The sequence below is a fragment of the Belonocnema kinseyi genome, chromosome 9 (assembly GCF_010883055.1).
Source record: "Belonocnema kinseyi isolate 2016_QV_RU_SX_M_011 chromosome 9, B_treatae_v1, whole genome shotgun sequence".
NCBI lineage: Eukaryota > Metazoa > Arthropoda > Insecta > Hymenoptera > Cynipidae > Belonocnema > Belonocnema kinseyi.
Genome location: NC_046665.1, coordinates 66521841 through 66538813, shown reverse-complemented (window position 1 = coordinate 66538813; position 16973 = coordinate 66521841). Strand labels below are relative to the sequence as shown.

Genomic DNA, 16973 nt, shown 5'->3' with positions numbered 1-16973 from the left:
ATTTACAAATTTTTAGAAAAAAATCTGTCTTTCAACAGTTTTTTCAATGATTGGTTCAAATATATTTTTTTTCAATTATGATATCATTCAGTTTACAATGGGCAATTCGAAAATCTTTCACTTACAAATTTTCCACTTTAGATTTTAATTTTTAAGCCTACATTTTCCATTTAAAGAATTTTAAAATTCTGGTTTAAGGACGTGAGAAAATTAAAAATTAGAATCGATTAAAATCGACAATTTTGGATTTAAAAAAACTTGTTTAGTTGATCAAACAAACATAAATTATAATGGTTTTTAAAATTGAACTGCACATTAAGGATTAGCAAGTGAATGGTAATGGATTTTACCAGACGAACCGGTGTCAGTTCCAAATTTAAGAATATTCATATTTTAACGTGAGAGACAACTCTTTCAATTTTAAAGTTTAAGCAGGTTTTCAGTGAACAGTCAAAATTTTTTTGGATTTTAAGCTGTTCTCTTTATTAATTAAAAAAGTTCAAATTTCAAAGTTAAAAATTTTGGACTGAAACAATATTTTAAATTTAGTTAGTTTGTTTAAAAATTTTTAATAATCTTAAAATAAATATAAAACACTTTATTCTTGAAAAAGTCTTTTGTGAAATTTAAAATATTGCCTAAGTCTAAAATTTTGTGATTAAGAAAAAGAACAACAGCTTAACAGTTAGAAATTTCTGTGTTTTGATTTAAAACCATTAATTATAAATGAATTATTCAAAAATAAACATAAAAATTTTTTAATTTTGATGTATAATAAATATTGAACACCTATTACTATTCCTAGAAAAAATTCGAATAAGTTAAAAAGATATTTAGAAGATTCGAAAAGATTAAAAATGAATTAAAGATTTTAAAGGATTTTAAATAATTTAACCGAAGTGTCTACGTATACCGCCAAATTTGGATATTCGTACAGAAATTTCTGTGCAAATAGCCCACGACCTATTTTGAAACAAAATATAGATTTGTGCAGGTTTCGAACAAAAAATTTAGAAGACTCTTAAGAATTGTGAATGGCTTCAAAAGAATAAAAAACATTTCTTCAGATTCTTAGAAGAATGGAAAATAACTTTTAATTTGGAAAAATTTATTTTAAGAAAATATTTTTAAATATTTCCAAAACTGTCAAAACTGAATCTGAAAGATTTAAAAAAAAATAATTTTAATTTTTCAGGTCTTAAAAAAATGTAGGAAAAGTTTTAAGAAGAATTCGAATCATTTCAAAGATGTTTAGAAGGTTTGAAAAAATAATTATTAATGTGAACGATTGTAAAACAACATTTCAGATGTTTGGAGATTTTTAAATTGAATTTTGAAGCTTTTTAAGGTTTTTCAAACAATTAAACATTAAAATAATTTGACTTCTGATTTAAGATTTGTTGAGTTTATAACAAAAATGTAGTACTTCAACTAAAAAGATTTTAAACCAAAACTGTTAAAGTAATTAAAAAAAGACAAATTTTCAATGAAATAATTGTATCCTCAACCAAAACAGTTTTTCCAAATAGTTGCAATTTTGACTGAAAAAAAGATGAAATTTCCAAATATACAATAATTTTCAACAAAATAGTTACATTTTCAAAAAAGAAAAATGAATTTGAACATCAAACGTAATTGTTGATATTTTAACTAAGAAAGATTGTAATTTTTCAAAATTTTGCTTTAAAGTCTTCCACATTCTTTTTCTACATCTAGGGAAATCATTTTAATTTTTGGAGTCTTTTTCAGTTTGCTCTTTGAATTAATTTTTCAAAATGAAAAATCATGTGACATTTTCCAAGGAATATTAAAAAAAGATGTATTCTTTTGAAATCTATTCAAATGTACATTTTGTTTAAAGTTTTTGAATTCATCTCAAGATTTATATTATTTTTGAACCTTCTTAAAACTTCTAAAGTTTCTAAATATCTTTTGAAATTATTCATTTTGAATAATTTTTAAATCCTGCAGAATAAAAAAAATTGTCTTCAAATCTTCCAGATTCCTTTTCAAGGTATTTTGAAATGTGTAGCACTGAAAATTAATTTTTTAAATTAAAACCTACACTATCTTAAATTTTCCAAGAAGTCGTATTTTCGGTATCAACAATTATAAGAAATATTTAGAAGTTTTTATTTAAAAAGGTCATGGTGAAAAAAATTCATAACAATTATTAATAGATAAACAAATTGAAAACAGCCGCTTAAAGTGTTTGGCAACAATGTACGCGAAATCTCGTTAAACCACTTTTTTTAGATATTATTTGAAACATAGTTTATTATTAATGTTATTCAGAATTCGGTTTTGTATTTGAAGAATTAATTGCTAATATATATTCTCTTTCCTTTTGACAGGCAAGAAGTAATAGAGCGTTTGCAAAATCAACACTCGGTTGTGATACTCGTGACGGACAGCCTGACGAAATATATGGAGAAGGTGAGGCAATTGGTAAAAGAAAACCCGGAAATCGATGCAAATTCTTTTACGCCGGATCATCGGTATAATCACATACTCCAAGTGCAAGAGAGACTCAATTTTTTAAGATTTTTGTTGAAGGTAAGCTCTTTCAAGTAAACATTTTATTCTACGGGGATGAGGGGTTCACTACTCAACTTTTCAATGTACACCAGGTTTCAAGATTCCAAAGATTAAAAAAATTCAAATATTTCAAAGATTCGCAAGTATTTCAAATTTCTTTTTCAAGATTTCACGAATGCCTGCATTGACCAGAAAACCCGAGAATTAGCCTGGAATTTTGAGCACCAGGAAAAAGCCAGTAATTATTTTGAAACCCGAAATTTTTCAGATTTGTTTTTACTTTTGCAATAAATATCGTCTCTTTTCTCCCTTTGTAAAGAATTCCTCTTTTTCATTTGCTTTTAAGAAAAATTCATCCTTTTTGGTAGAAAGTTAATTTGGTTTATTTCAAAAGTCTACTGTTATATTTTTGTTTCAGAATTCATCTCTTTTGGTTGAATGTTCTAATAATCGGTTGAAAATTTAATTCTTTTATTTAAAGGAAATTCTTTTTGGTAAGAAATTCAACTGCTTTGTTGAACCTTTTGTCTTTTTGACTATAAAATTCATCTTTTGGTAGAAAAGTAATTTTTTTTTTTTTTGCTAAAAACTCATCTGTTATGATTGAAATTTGGATTTTTTTAAATTGAAAAGTCTATTATATTTTTGCTTAAGAAATCATCTGTTTTTGACGGCAATTCAACTGTTTTGCTAAAAATTAAATTATTTAGTTTAAAAGTTATCTTTTATGGTTCAGAATTGATCTCTTTTGGTTAAAAATTCTATTATTTAAATGGAGATTCAATTATTTGGTTTACAAATAATTTTTTTCATGATAAACTGTTTTGTTGAAGTTTCGTCTTTTTGGATAGAAAATTCATCTTTTTGTTGGAAAGTAATTTTTCAAATTGTAAATTCATCTTTTATGATTGAAAGTTATTTCTCTTTAAGGGCATGTGATACTTACAGTTTCCCCGGATTTTTTCCACAAAAATGAAAATTTTTAAAAACTGAATTCGGAGATGCTATAACGTATCATAACGGACGTCCCCGGACTCTTTTTTGAGGTATAATAACAAAAAAAGTTTCTTGTGCTAAATACAAATTTTATGCATATGTATTATTTTGAGGTTACGTCGTTTTTCATCTCTGCCTTTCCGATAATCTGGAAATTATTTATGAAATAAACTTTTTTGATTTCCTGCAAAGTTTTCGGTCAAAAATATTGTGTAGTTCAGAACAGCCCCCTGGCTCTTACTATCCAGCCTATGCTTTAGAAGTGACATGAGAGTTGACCGCGGCCACGGGGGTGCTGATTGCTCATTGGGCCGAGATTCATTCAAATGCATGGGAAAAAACGTAAAAATTCAATTTTTATATAATAAAAAAGATTTTATCAAATTTTCTTCTGCAGTATGCTAATCAAGAAAGCTTCTTATATTTTTCAAAGCAAAATTTACTATTAAAAAATGTAAGTTGCTCGAGTTTTATACGGGCAGTTCGGGCGGGCAGTTCAAATAGAAATTCTGTCATCTCTATTTAAATGTTGATATTATTATTCATAGTCTTGATTAAAGTGAACAATTATATTAATATTACATGATATGATTATTTATTAATAATAATTGAACATTAAAAATACTGTTTAAAATATTGTTTTGAGTTACAAATGCAAAAAATATGAAATTATATATAGCTTAAGAACGAACTAGTATACAAATTCATTTTTCCTTGAAGTTTAATAATTGATGTATTAATATTGCACTGCAATTGAAATATTATGATTATTATATTACTTGAATAAGATAATTTTACTGAAAAGTAAGGTCTCAAGAATGTGGAAAATGGAAAAAAATTACAAGTTAATAAAAATTTTTTTCTGAATTAAATATTTAAAATAAATATATTGTTTACTTTTTAAATATTTTTTCAATACAGATTGAAGGAAAAATATATTTTTTTAATTGAAAATAAAATAGTTTCAACTAAAAAATGTTCTACGCTATGTTGAACGACAATTATATTACTTGTTAAATTAGTTAAATTTTTTTTTTAATTTCACAGGTTTAAGAATTAAAATGACCTACATTGTTAACAATGGTTTTTGATTAATATTTTATTTTAAATTTCACTTTAAATCTCCCGCCGAAAGAACTCTAGGGGCCACAGATGGTGTAAGCAAGCCTCAGAATTCTGCATCATAAATCTTCAGGAATCGTGATTAAAGATATGTTTTTCCAAACGAGCACTTGTTAGTTTCGTTCAAAACAGAAGAAGGGCATGTTAAGGTAAGTGTAGCGATTTTAACATATTGAAAAAACAGCATAATCGTACTTGTCCAAGTTATTCCATTGTTGTCTCTGTTTTGAGGTTATATTACCGCATTCGTCTCTTCTTTACAACATTGCAATAAACTTGGACAATTATAGTCATGTTTATTTCTTTTTTAATATTTAAAAATCGTTAAACTTGCCTTTACATCGAAATTCTCATATTTACTTTTAACGAAAGTAACAAAATCTAGCGAAGAAAGAAATTCAAAATAAAACAAGAATTTTTTGAATCTGCCATGTAATATTGTCAAATGTAAGGAAAAAATTCCGCAACCTGGAAATTTTATACACTGTAAAAAAAATTCCTCGTAATTTTACCACTTTCAGAGAGGGACGTAATATTTACTACTCCCAAAGAAGCGTTTTTACGGGAAAAAATTAAAAACTGCCTTCAGTTTGTAATTTCACTTTTAGGTTATGCGATTATACAGTTCACTTTGTAAAAGTACAAATGAGATGTATATTTGTAGGTTATGGTATTCTTACTGGAAATTACTGGAAAATTCCCAGAAATGATTGTATTTGTACCGTAAATTGAAAATATTCTACTCAAATCATAAATATTTCAAACACTATTAAGAATGTTTTAAAATAATAAAATGTTATTTAAATTAATTTATATTTTTAAGTTTCTTGAGAGAAATGTGTAATATTATAAAAATAAACTCTCATATTATTCTATTACATTTTATTATAAACCCAGAGCTGAACAAAACAGCACAAAGTGACACAACAAAAAACATTTCGACAAACGCACGTGCGCGCAGTTATGGCGAATGGTTGACGATTCCCGCCGCGTTCGCAATTTTGATTTTCCGCTTTCAGCCAGGACTCGAGTTTAATTCTATTATTGCCGAACTTCATAATTGTTCTATTTATAAAATGTTCCTTTAGCAATATTTTTGTACATTGCACACATATAATTATTCTTTTAACTTTATTAATTTAGATCAAATATATACGTATAAAAAAAATTAATTCATTTTTAGGATTTTTACCATTTTTATGAATACTTTTACTAATTTTTAATACAGTTTTTCCAAAAGTTTGGAATTTTGCAACATCTTTTTGTTTTATTAAAAAAGAAAGAGCACAATTACACGAATTATCGATATTCCTAAAATTTTGTACTTTTACAATCATGAAGAAAATTCACTACGTTAGAAGTAGGACACTTTATTTCTGACTCTCAACGTGATAGATTCGAGAAGTCAAAATGTACTTCTACTATGTTTTTGCTATAGTCCCATGATAGGAGTGGTAAAATTACAAATTCATTCGCAACCCTAACCTTCAAATTGCATTATCCCCAGACTCCAAGTGGTAATAGTATAGAAAGTTTTCTGTGTAATTTTACCAATAACAACCGTGAAATTTTTAAAATTTTTTACAATGTACGCTTAATCTAGGAAAATTACCATAACCTATAAATGCACAATCATTTGTAAATTTACAACATCGAGTGGCGATTTCACATAACCTAAATGTAAAATCACAAGAGGGATTGAAATATTCCCGACTTTCGTGAATACCCAACCTTACGTGTTAGTAATAATCGAGCCCACTTTCAACGCGGTAAAATTACAGTAAACATTTTTTAGTGTGGGGACGTCCGTTAGCATGTTCGCTACCATTTCCGAAACCTAAAACCTAAAACTGGTAAAATCAACAATTTTCTAAGTATCACATGCTCTTAAGGGCGTGTGACATATTACCGACCTCACTTTTTCAGTTCGCTGAATGTTTTTTTAAACCTAAGAACTTTTTTTGTAAATAAAATATCGAACTGAAACTTTGGAAAATGTATTAGAGTACAATAAAGTACGTTTAGGTACTGCATTTTGGTAGGAACTTCACTGAAAATTATTTTATCTTTTTTCTGAACCTCGAAATTTTTTGAACGTTCCAACTTTTTTTATACATAAAATATCGGTCTCAAACTCTGAGAAATGCAAGAGCCGAAAGAAAACTACGTTTAAGTACAAATATTAAAAATAAAAGATGTAAAAAAAATATTCCAACAATCAATTCCATCGGAATCAGCCGGTAACGTTGTACACGAAAATACGAACCCTGGCGGCCTCTAGACGAGGCTCTAGAGGGTTCGTATTTTCGTGTACAACGTTACCGGCTGATGCCGATAGAATTGATAGTTGAAAACTTTTTTTTACATCTTTTATTATTAAGATTTGTACTTAAACGTAGTTTTCTTTCGGCTCTTGCATTTCTCAAAGTTTGAGACCGATATTTTATGTATAAAAAAGTTGGAACGTTCAAAAAATGTCGAGGTTCAGAAAAAAGATAAAATAATTTTCAGTGAAGTTCCTACCAAAATGCAGTACCTAAACGTACTTTATTGTACTCCAATACATTTTCCAAAGTTTCAGCTCGATATTTTATTTATAAAAAAAGTTCTTAGGTTTAAAAAAACATTCAGCGAACTGAAAAAGTGAGGTCGGTAGTATAGGTATTTAGCTGTGTCACATGCCCTTAATTAAGAAGTCTACTATTCCATTTTTGGTCCAGAATTCATCTCTTTTGCTTAAAAATTCTACTATTTGGTTGAAAATTCAAATAATTGGTTGAACACGCAACTGTTTTTCGTTGACTTTTAATATGTTTGCATGAAAATTCGACCATTTCATTGAAGATTCTTTTTTTAGGCTAAAAATTCATCAGTATTCTTAAAAATTTGTCTCGTTTGCCTAAAAGTTTAACTATTTGATTGTAACTTCATCTTTATTGTTGAAAAATTAAATTGTATGTTTGAAAATGAACCTTTTCCGCTTTAACAGTCAAATATTTTCGAACATTCGTCTTTTTAACTATAAAACTCAAATATTTCGTTGAAAATTCCACTATTTATTTTGAAAATGCAATATTTTTTAACCTTTATTCTTAAAAATAGGGTACATACGTTAATGTTATTATTTTATAGTATATTAACAGTAGAGTCATACAGGTCTTTACGGGTGATGAATGTTTGCAGGACGAGTGTTTTTTCAGGTTTGTCCTTATGAACATTGAGCTCCACGTGAGTACTTGTTTAAACTTACGAGTGATGTACCATATTTTACTTCAAAATCAGCTTATTATGTCACTAGGGCCGCCTTAAAAGTGACTCGCGATGTTTATGATATTTTTGGTTGTGATAGCATACGACTGACGTGGCAGACATCTGCTTGGTTGTGATTGGTAATCTCGTAGCCATTTTTGGAACGCGTATTGTGTCAGTGTGTGAATTTTTCTCCCTCCTTTCTTGATAAAACACTCGATTTCCCCTGTTTTCCGAGCATTTTATGTTTGAAGTTTGAAGTCACTTTTACAATAATTTATAATATATATTTTACGGCGGTGTTATAAAAACAGGATGGGAACTTGACCGGGTAATGACCCGGAATTTAATTAAAAAATTGAGAATTTACTTCTGATCGTAGCAAAATTCAACTTTTAGATTATTTAAATAATTTTGGTCAATTTAGAAGTGTGATTTCTACTTTATCTGCACTAGCAGGGCATATGCGTCTTTTTGTTAGATTAAGATCTTGAAACAGGAATTTGTTTACTTGGAACGGCAATTTTTTAAAAGAGTTATAATTCGGATTTAAAAGAAAGGCATTTAAAAGTTCCCGCTTCTAAATTGTAGATAAAGAAAAGGTACTTCAAGCAGTTTTTCGCGTAGAAGTAGTATGGCAAAGAAGAAATGTTTCTGAATTATAATAGCAATTTTTTACATTGTTAATGGCGACTTCATCTTTTTTAGTTAAAAATGCAACTGCTTGGGTAAAAGTTAAACTCTTTTGTTAAAAATTATTTTTTTCGTCACTGTGGGAGATGCATGAATTAAATTTAAAATTCATTCCTGATTGAAAATGTAACTGCTTTGTTCTAAATCAATTTATCTTTTTCGGGGAATATTTAATTATTTGGTTGAAAATGAATATTTTGCATTTATAAATTAATCTATCTGTTTGAAAATGTATGTACATTGTAAAAAATTAATCTATTTGTCTTAAAATTCAACCATTTCAGTTGAAGATTCATAATTTACCAGTTCAAAGTTCATTAGTCTGGTTGCAAATTAATATCTTTAACTGAACATTGAACTGTTCCATTTTTAGTTGAAAATTAATCTTTTCTAGTTTAAAATTCAAGAATTTGCATTAAAATTTGTCTTTATAAATTGAAATTTAACGATTTGGTTGAAAATTCACGTATATTGTTAAAAAATCGAGTTTTTTAAAGAAAATTATATTTTTTTTGGAAGTTAATATTCTTGTTTAAAAATTTTGCTTTTCGTTTGGAAATTTAAGTATTGAAGTGAAATATTTATCATTTTAGTTAAAAATTCATCTCTTTGGTTGAACATTCATTCTTTTACTAAAAATTTAATTATTCAATTTTTGGTTGAAAATATCTTTTTTTTTTTTTGTAAAAATTAATCTTCTTTGTTGAAAAATAATCTTTTCTTCTTCAAGAAATTAAATTATTCTAATTAAATATTTACCATTTCAGTTAAAAATTCATGTTTCTGGTTGAAAGTTGAACTAATCCAGTTATTTGAAAATGCAATAATTTTCTTGATAGTTAATCTTTCTGATGTTGAATGTTAGTTTTTTTGTTGTTAACAGTAATTTTCTTATCTGAAAATGTAACTTATTGCAATCGAAAATTCATGTGTTTAGTTAAATATTAATTGTTTTAATTTGGAAAGTTTTGGTTGACAGTATATCTTTTTTAGTACAATTTAATTTTCTTGTTTAAAAATTAAACTATTTCAGTTGAAGATTGCTTCTTTTAGTTAAAATTCTTAGGTTTGGTTTAAAATTAATTTTTTAACAGTAAATGTAAGCATTTAATTTTTGGTTGAAAATTATTATTTTCTAAATTCAAAAATCAATTATTTGGTTGAATTGTCTTCTTTAATTAAAAATTCCATTGTATCGCAAAAAACATGTGTTTTGTTAAAAAATTGTATTTTTTGGTAGAAAATTAATCTTCTTGTTTAAAAATTCATCTTTTCGTTTGAAAATTCAAGTGTTCTAGTTAAATATTCATCACTTTAATTAAAAATTCATGTTTTCGGTTTTTAATTGAATTTATAATTTCATTTGAAAATTCATCAGTTTGGTGGAAAATAGAACTATTTTGTTGAAAGTCAGATTTTTTGTTGAGAATTTTTTTCAGCTGGAGGTTCAACTATTCCATTTTTTGTAAAAAATTGTAATTTTCTAGTAAAAAATTTAATTGTTCATTTCAAAATTCATTTATTTTGCAATGTTTTGCTCTTTTGTGTTAAATGATGTTTGGAATGAGCGTTAGAAATTAAAATAAATGTTTGCATTTTGTGGCAAATACGAATATTTTACTTTTAGTTTACAGGGAAATTTAAATAACTTAACCGAAAAACCCGGGGATTTGAAATCTTCCGCCAAATCGCTACCCTGAAAATATTAAATTCTTTTCAAAATGTACATAATAAGGAAATGTGTATTGAGTAATAATGATTATAAATGACTCAAGGTCAACCGGAAAATTTTTTTTTTTAACCGGTTATATAATCAAGAATAAGACAGAATTTATGAGAATTTCAGAGAATTTAAGAATTTATGATTTTTAACAATATTTTTATTGTTCAGGTTATATCAGCGGTTGAATATAAATTATTTTCTAGCTCAAACATATTCAGGAATTTAAAATATGCAAAGCAGTAGCTCATTAATTATTCAACACTATTAGACTGAAACTCTAACCTCAAAATTCAATTGCCTCACATTATTTAATAAAGACCACGAATTAGAATAAGAAGACCCCACTCCCGGAAAACTTAGAAGCGTGACATTTTCAAAATTCTCTGCTTTTTGTTTGACTAATTTTTCATTTCAAATCATCAATATTCAAATACCAGCATTTTAATCTTATATTTTTATCATAGAATATTTTATAAGCAGAATAAAACAGTGTTTCATAAAAAAATTTCAAATTTTCAAATGTATTAATTCAATTCAAATAAAAAAAAAGTTTTTTCTAATTCAAATATAACTCTTTAACAAAATACTGGAATTTTCAACAAAAAAGTGTCATAGTTTATATTTTAATCAAAAAACAATTAAATGTATACAACAAAAGAAAAGAAATTCAAAACCAAAAAGACGAATTTCCAACAAATAAAGATTTTTCACTCGAAAAATAAATAAAAGTTTATCTAAATTATAGAATCTTCAAACCAGAAGACTAATTTTCTTTACAAAAATGCAATTTTCAAATAAAAAAGATAACTTTAATAAAAAATTATTTCTCCACGAAACTGATGCATTTTTACACAAAAAAAAGGAAATTTCAAACTAAAAAATAATTTTGTACACAAAAAAAACGCGAGTTTTTAACTAATAAATATCAATCTTAAAACTGGAAAAGTTCCATTTTCTGTTAAAAAATGAATTTGAAATAAAAAAATGAAGTATTTTCCACTAAACAGTTAAATTTTCAACCAGACATAAGCCTTCAATAAAAAATTTTACAATGTAGTTTAACTATGACCCAAGTAGTTGAATTTTCAATGAAAAAAGATTAATTTATAACAAGATAATTAAACTTTTAACCAACGAGCTAACTTTTCTACTTAAAATATAATTCTTTAACAAGAAAAATAATTTCTTAACAAAATGATTCAACCAAATGTTTTAAACAAATTAGTTGAATTATGAAGCAAAGAAGAACGATTTTTAACCAAAAAGTTACATTTTCATTAAAAAAATGAAATGTCTTCTATAATAGATAAAGTTTTAAGTCAAAAAGGAATTTTCAACAAAATAGTTGAATTTTCTGTTGAAAAAGATATTAGTCGAGTTTTCACGATCAAACTATGAATTTTTTAACAACAAATATTTTTCTACCAAAAATATTGAATTTTCAATCCAAAAAGACGAATTTTAAAAAAAAAGGATGACTTTTTAACAATATTGTTGAATTTTCTAGTAAATAGTTGCATTTTTATAAAAAAATGTGAAATTTATCTTAAAGCAGAATTTTGTATTGCCAAAAAAGTTGATCCAAAAAAGATTCCAGTTAACTCAGTAACATCAAAGATTTAATTTTTGTAACAAAAAAATAAGTTTATACGAAAAAAATTAAATTTTTAATCCAAAAAGACGAATTTTTCCAACCAAAATGATGAATTTGTAACAAAATAGTTAAATTCTCTGCCAAATAGTTTCATTTTTATCAAAAAAAGATCAATTTTGTACTAAAACAGATGAATTTGTAATAAAAAACAAATTTTTTTTATAAGCGGAACTTTCATCCAGAAAATATTTCAGTTCATTTTGCAACACCAAAATATAAATTTTGAAACAAAAAGTAAATTTTCTATGAAATAGTTCAGTATTCAAGAAAATAGTAGGTATAATAGCTTAATTTCTAACAAAACAGTTGCATTTTTATCAAAAAAAGAAAAAACAGATTTAATTTCTGCTAAAGCAGGTAAAATTTAAAATAGAAAAGACAAACTTTGAAAAAAGAGTGGGATTTTCAAGCAAAAAGTTAACGAAAAAATGCAATTTTTTATTAATTAAAATAAATTCTCATAAATTCTCAGAGAATTTTTTTTCAGTTATATTCTCGATAATATTCTCATTCTCATGACCGTTCTCAAAATAATATAACCGGCTCAGAACTCTAATCCCATACAATTATTGTTTCAGGATGGACAATTATGGCTGTGTGCCGAGCAGGCGAAACAAATATGGCAGTGCTTGGCAGAGCAGGCTGTCTTTACCTCGGACCGCGAGGCATGTTTTAAATGGTTTTCAAAGCTCATGGGCGAGGAGCCAGATCTGGACCCTTCCATCAACAAAGACTTCTTCGAGAACAACATCCTTCAACTAGACCCTACCCTTCTCACCGAAAGTGGAATAAAGTGCTACGAGAGGTTTTTCAAAGCCGTTAACTTCAAGGAGGGCAAACTTAAATTGAAGAGAAGAACCTTCCTTATGGACGACGTCGATCTAATCGGGACCGAATATCTCTGGCGAGTCGTGACTAACAGTCCAGAAGAAATAGCGAGTCGCGGCATCGAACTTTTGAAGGAGGTCAACACCAATCTGGGACCACGCTTGCAGTCTCAAATCCTTGCTTTTCACGAAACCTACATTGCCGAATGTATGGATAGATTGAAAGCCCACTTCGATACCGTTTCCGTCTTGAACAAACTCTTTGTCGACGGGAAGGATGAGCGCGTCGATCAGAGGGCCAACGAAATCAAAATGGAAGCGATGAAAATGTGTCGCGTTATGAAAGTCCTTCAGGAATACATCAACGAATGTGACACAGCTTTTTCCGGCGAGAGAAAAATTCTACCTTTGCATAGAGCGGCTCGTGGGAAAAATCTGGCGCTTATTATTCGTTTTGTGAATCCTGGAAGAAGTGCCGATGATATTGACATCCTTACCCACAGCAACGACACCTTGGCTTCTCTGAGAAGACAGATCTTGAGAAGAATCAAAGCCAGTGGTTCAAATGTCAAGCTTGATCTTTTCATTAATGGCGAGTCACTCGAACAGGCAGATGATAGGAAACTACTCTCTCAAATACCTCTCCGCGACAAAACGACTCTCTCGGCGAAACTGAGTCAGGTTAACACAAACGTTCCAAGTTCGCCTGAGAGCAGTTCCGATAGTTCCACAAGTTCGCCATACGATGCTCCGAATTTGGGCGCAGAGAACAATTTGCCGGGAGTCGTGATGTCGCAGAGGTCGCAGTATGCAACCTTCTTTTTCCAACTCGCTGATCTTGGTTGCACTCTTCAGCATGCGCAATTGAGAGACGGTGCCAGAAATTTACTGCAATTAGTCCCACCCGATACTTTAACGGTGACTCGATTGCAGTGGCTTTTCAGCCATTTCCTGGAAAAAGAACCCTCGAAGAATCCGCACTGCAACGAACAGGCGACGAGTGTCGAAACGTTATTCTTTACAGCGAGTCCGAGTCAGGTTTTGTACAATCTGGAAGTATTGTACACGCTGCTGATGCCTGCCTTGGATCCAATGTCAGAGAGAGCCTCTGATTTTCAGCGGAATTTTATTAGTAGTGGAGAGGCAGGTGTAATTTTAGAGATGCTGACGAAAAATAAGTTCCTGCCGAATGCTGATGAGACGACTAAGAGGTCAGCCTATCTGACGGTTCTCAAGTTGTGCAAGCTTTTGTTGACGGTTGTTGGTAATGTGATGGCCCTGGCGTTGGATGAAGAGGATCAGGGCAATTTCTCAGATAATAGGGATTCCCAGGCGCATAATAATCGAATCTCGGTAGCTGTCTTGAAGCAAGCATTGCAAAGTGTGCCGAATCTGAGCACCGAGTACATGTTGAGAAATGTGGCGGTACAGCTGGCACAGGTGTTTGCCTTGAGGTTGATGTTGGGTGAGCCGGAAACGGACAGGTGCCGACAGTTGTTTATGCAAGCACTCTCCTGGGAATTGCCGGATATTGCGACAATTCGGGCGATAATTAGACTTGCTTGGGCGGCTTCAACCGGGAACTTGAATAACATCAATGCCTCGACGGAAGACCTTCATGCGCTGCATGAAGTGAATCAGAAGGAGCAGAGATCTTTGGACAATAATGATGTTCTTGGTATTGATCTTTTTATTTATTTTTGCCACCTGTTGAGAAAAATCCCAACTAGAAAGAATAGGTACGATTTTAAAGTTGTACATTAATTTTTGTATAAAAGTGTTTTAATAATTTTTGTTGTGGGGTTTAACGTATTTGTTGGATACTAAAAGTAAGTCTTTATCGGAAACGAAGGGGTTTAGATGGAATTTACATCTTATAAGGTGAAGAAACATATTTTTTTTACAAAAATATCTGTCCAACTGTGATTACCACCCTTCTGTAAAATACATTTTCAATTGAGTAACTGTGAATATAAATTAATAATGATTTCTTAAACTAAACTGTTCTTTAAGATTTAAAATGTAAATAGTAATTAGCTTTACAAGCCGATTCCAAATCAGTTCGCAATTTTAGAATTTCCAGTTTCGAACGTTAAAAGTTATGTAAACTATTTCAATTGGAAAGTCTTATTAGTCTTAAATATTCCATTTTTAAACCATTCTATTTAAAAAATTTAAATTAGGATAAAGAAAAATTACTTACTATTTAAAAATATATAACTGTTCATTTAAAGTCAGTAATTATAGTTAAATATCAAAAACTACATTTGAACGTAACATTTATATTGTTCTATTTAAAACAAATTTAATTTGTAAGTCAAATTGTTGAACTTCGATGTATAAATAACAATTGAACACATATTATTCATTTTAAAAATTCAAGGATGTTGAAGAAATATTCAGAAGTTTTGAGAAAATTCAAATTCAATTAAAAATTTAAAATGATTTGAAATAATTTAAACAAAGTGTGTACGTGTACCGCCAAAATATAGATTTTGGCAGATTTCGAACAAAAAATTAAAAAGATTTTTAAGAATTTGGAATGGCTTCAAAAGATTAAAAAACATTCCCTATGAAAGTTTATAATGATTTTTATTTTGAAAAGATAATTTTGAGTGATTATTCAAAAATATTTAGAAAAGCATTTTAAGGATTTTTTAAACATTTAAAATATAAGTAATTTAACTTTTAATTTAAGAAGTATTCAGTTTACGAAAAAATGTAATCGTTTAATTTGTAATGCTTCTAGCTTAAAATTGCTTTAAATGATATAATTAAAATTTTTTGTTCGTTTCATTGATTGATTAGTCAATTGTAGACTTCAGAGCATTGGAAATGATAATTTGGGATTATATATTTAGAACTGAATCTCTGAACACTACAATCTTTAAAAGTTTAAATTCTCATTTAGCAGTTGAACTGCATTTAATTAAAAATTGTTCAGTTTAAAAGTGTTATTAGCTTCTATTTTATATGTGTAAATTATTTTAAAAGTTTGAAATTTAAGATTTCCACTGAGTGCTTTCATTTGCAGCTCAGTTTTTATTAATTCTAATGGAAAAATTGTTAGCATTAAAGTTCGATTTTTTAAATTTCATTCACCATGAACAGTTTTTGTGAACCGGAAAATGAGGGGGGATTTTTTTCTTGGCTTAAAACGGCCATCCTAAATCGTCTATTATTCGTATTCTTCGCATAATCTGAATAAAATTGGTCGCTACATACTTTAATTCAAGTTTATTTAAACTTAAATTCATTGAAACTTACAAGAATTAGTAAAATAATTTTGTTTTAAACCTATTTGACAAAAATGTGTTTTTTCACTGTATAATATGGAAATTCTATCTAAAACTATTTGTTTTTTATAAAGATTTGTTTTTAGTATTCAATCATTGTTTTATACTTAAAAAAACTATCGTAAAAAACACATTTATGCAAAAATTAATGTACAACTTTAAAATTGTACCTACTCTTTCTAGTTCCAATTTTGGGCACCAGGTGGCGAAATGTTAGACCACCATTCCCAATGTAGAAAAGTGATTTTGTAATTTATCTACAGTCGCAGGACATACAAGTGTGCTTAATAGGTTGCGAATTCATTTACTGATTTCAAAATTCAACTAGTTGGTTAAAAGTTAAACTCATTTATTAAAAATTAATTTTTTTACAGAAGATTTATCATTTTAATTGAAAATACATCTCAAGGAAAAATTGAACTATTATATTTTGTTTAAAAATTTATTTTCTCCCACTTTTTTCAATTGTTATTTTTGTCTTGAACGAGCCGAAAAGTAAGGTAATTTTAAAGTCTGTTTTTTAATTGTAAATATTTTTTATGCTTTTTTAGCATAGAACATTTTTTCATTAGAATATAAATTTCTATTTGACCTTAAATAAAAAATTTATCTCTTTTTTTTTAATGAAATTTCAACTATTTGGCTGAAAATTGACATTTGTTACTTAAAAAATGAACTATTTGTTTGAAAATTTATGTACTTTGTGTGAATTCGTATTTATTTTTTAATAGAAAATTAAACTTTATGGTTAAAAAATTCCTTTATTTCATAAAATTTTCAAGTATCCCAGTTGAAGATTCATCATTTTAGTTGAAAATTCATCAGTTTGGTTGAAAATTACTTTCTTGACTTGAAAATTCAAATGTTTCATTTTT

The 16973-nt window shown here is 28.2% G+C and overlaps 1 protein-coding gene across 2 annotated transcripts in view; it reads left to right on the top strand.

Moving 5' to 3' along the window:
- The window catches only part of LOC117180370 (probable ubiquitin carboxyl-terminal hydrolase FAF-X), an 89390-nt gene that overhangs the window by 23155 nt on the left and 49262 nt on the right, over positions 1–16973 (top strand). For both annotated transcript variants that reach the window (XM_033372842.1, XM_033372843.1), the window contains exons 10-11: positions 2355–2556; positions 12554–14480. In XM_033372842.1, the coding sequence (XP_033228733.1) occupies positions 2355–2556; positions 12554–14480 (2129 nt within the window). The remainder of the gene's footprint in view (positions 1–2354; positions 2557–12553; positions 14481–16973) is intronic.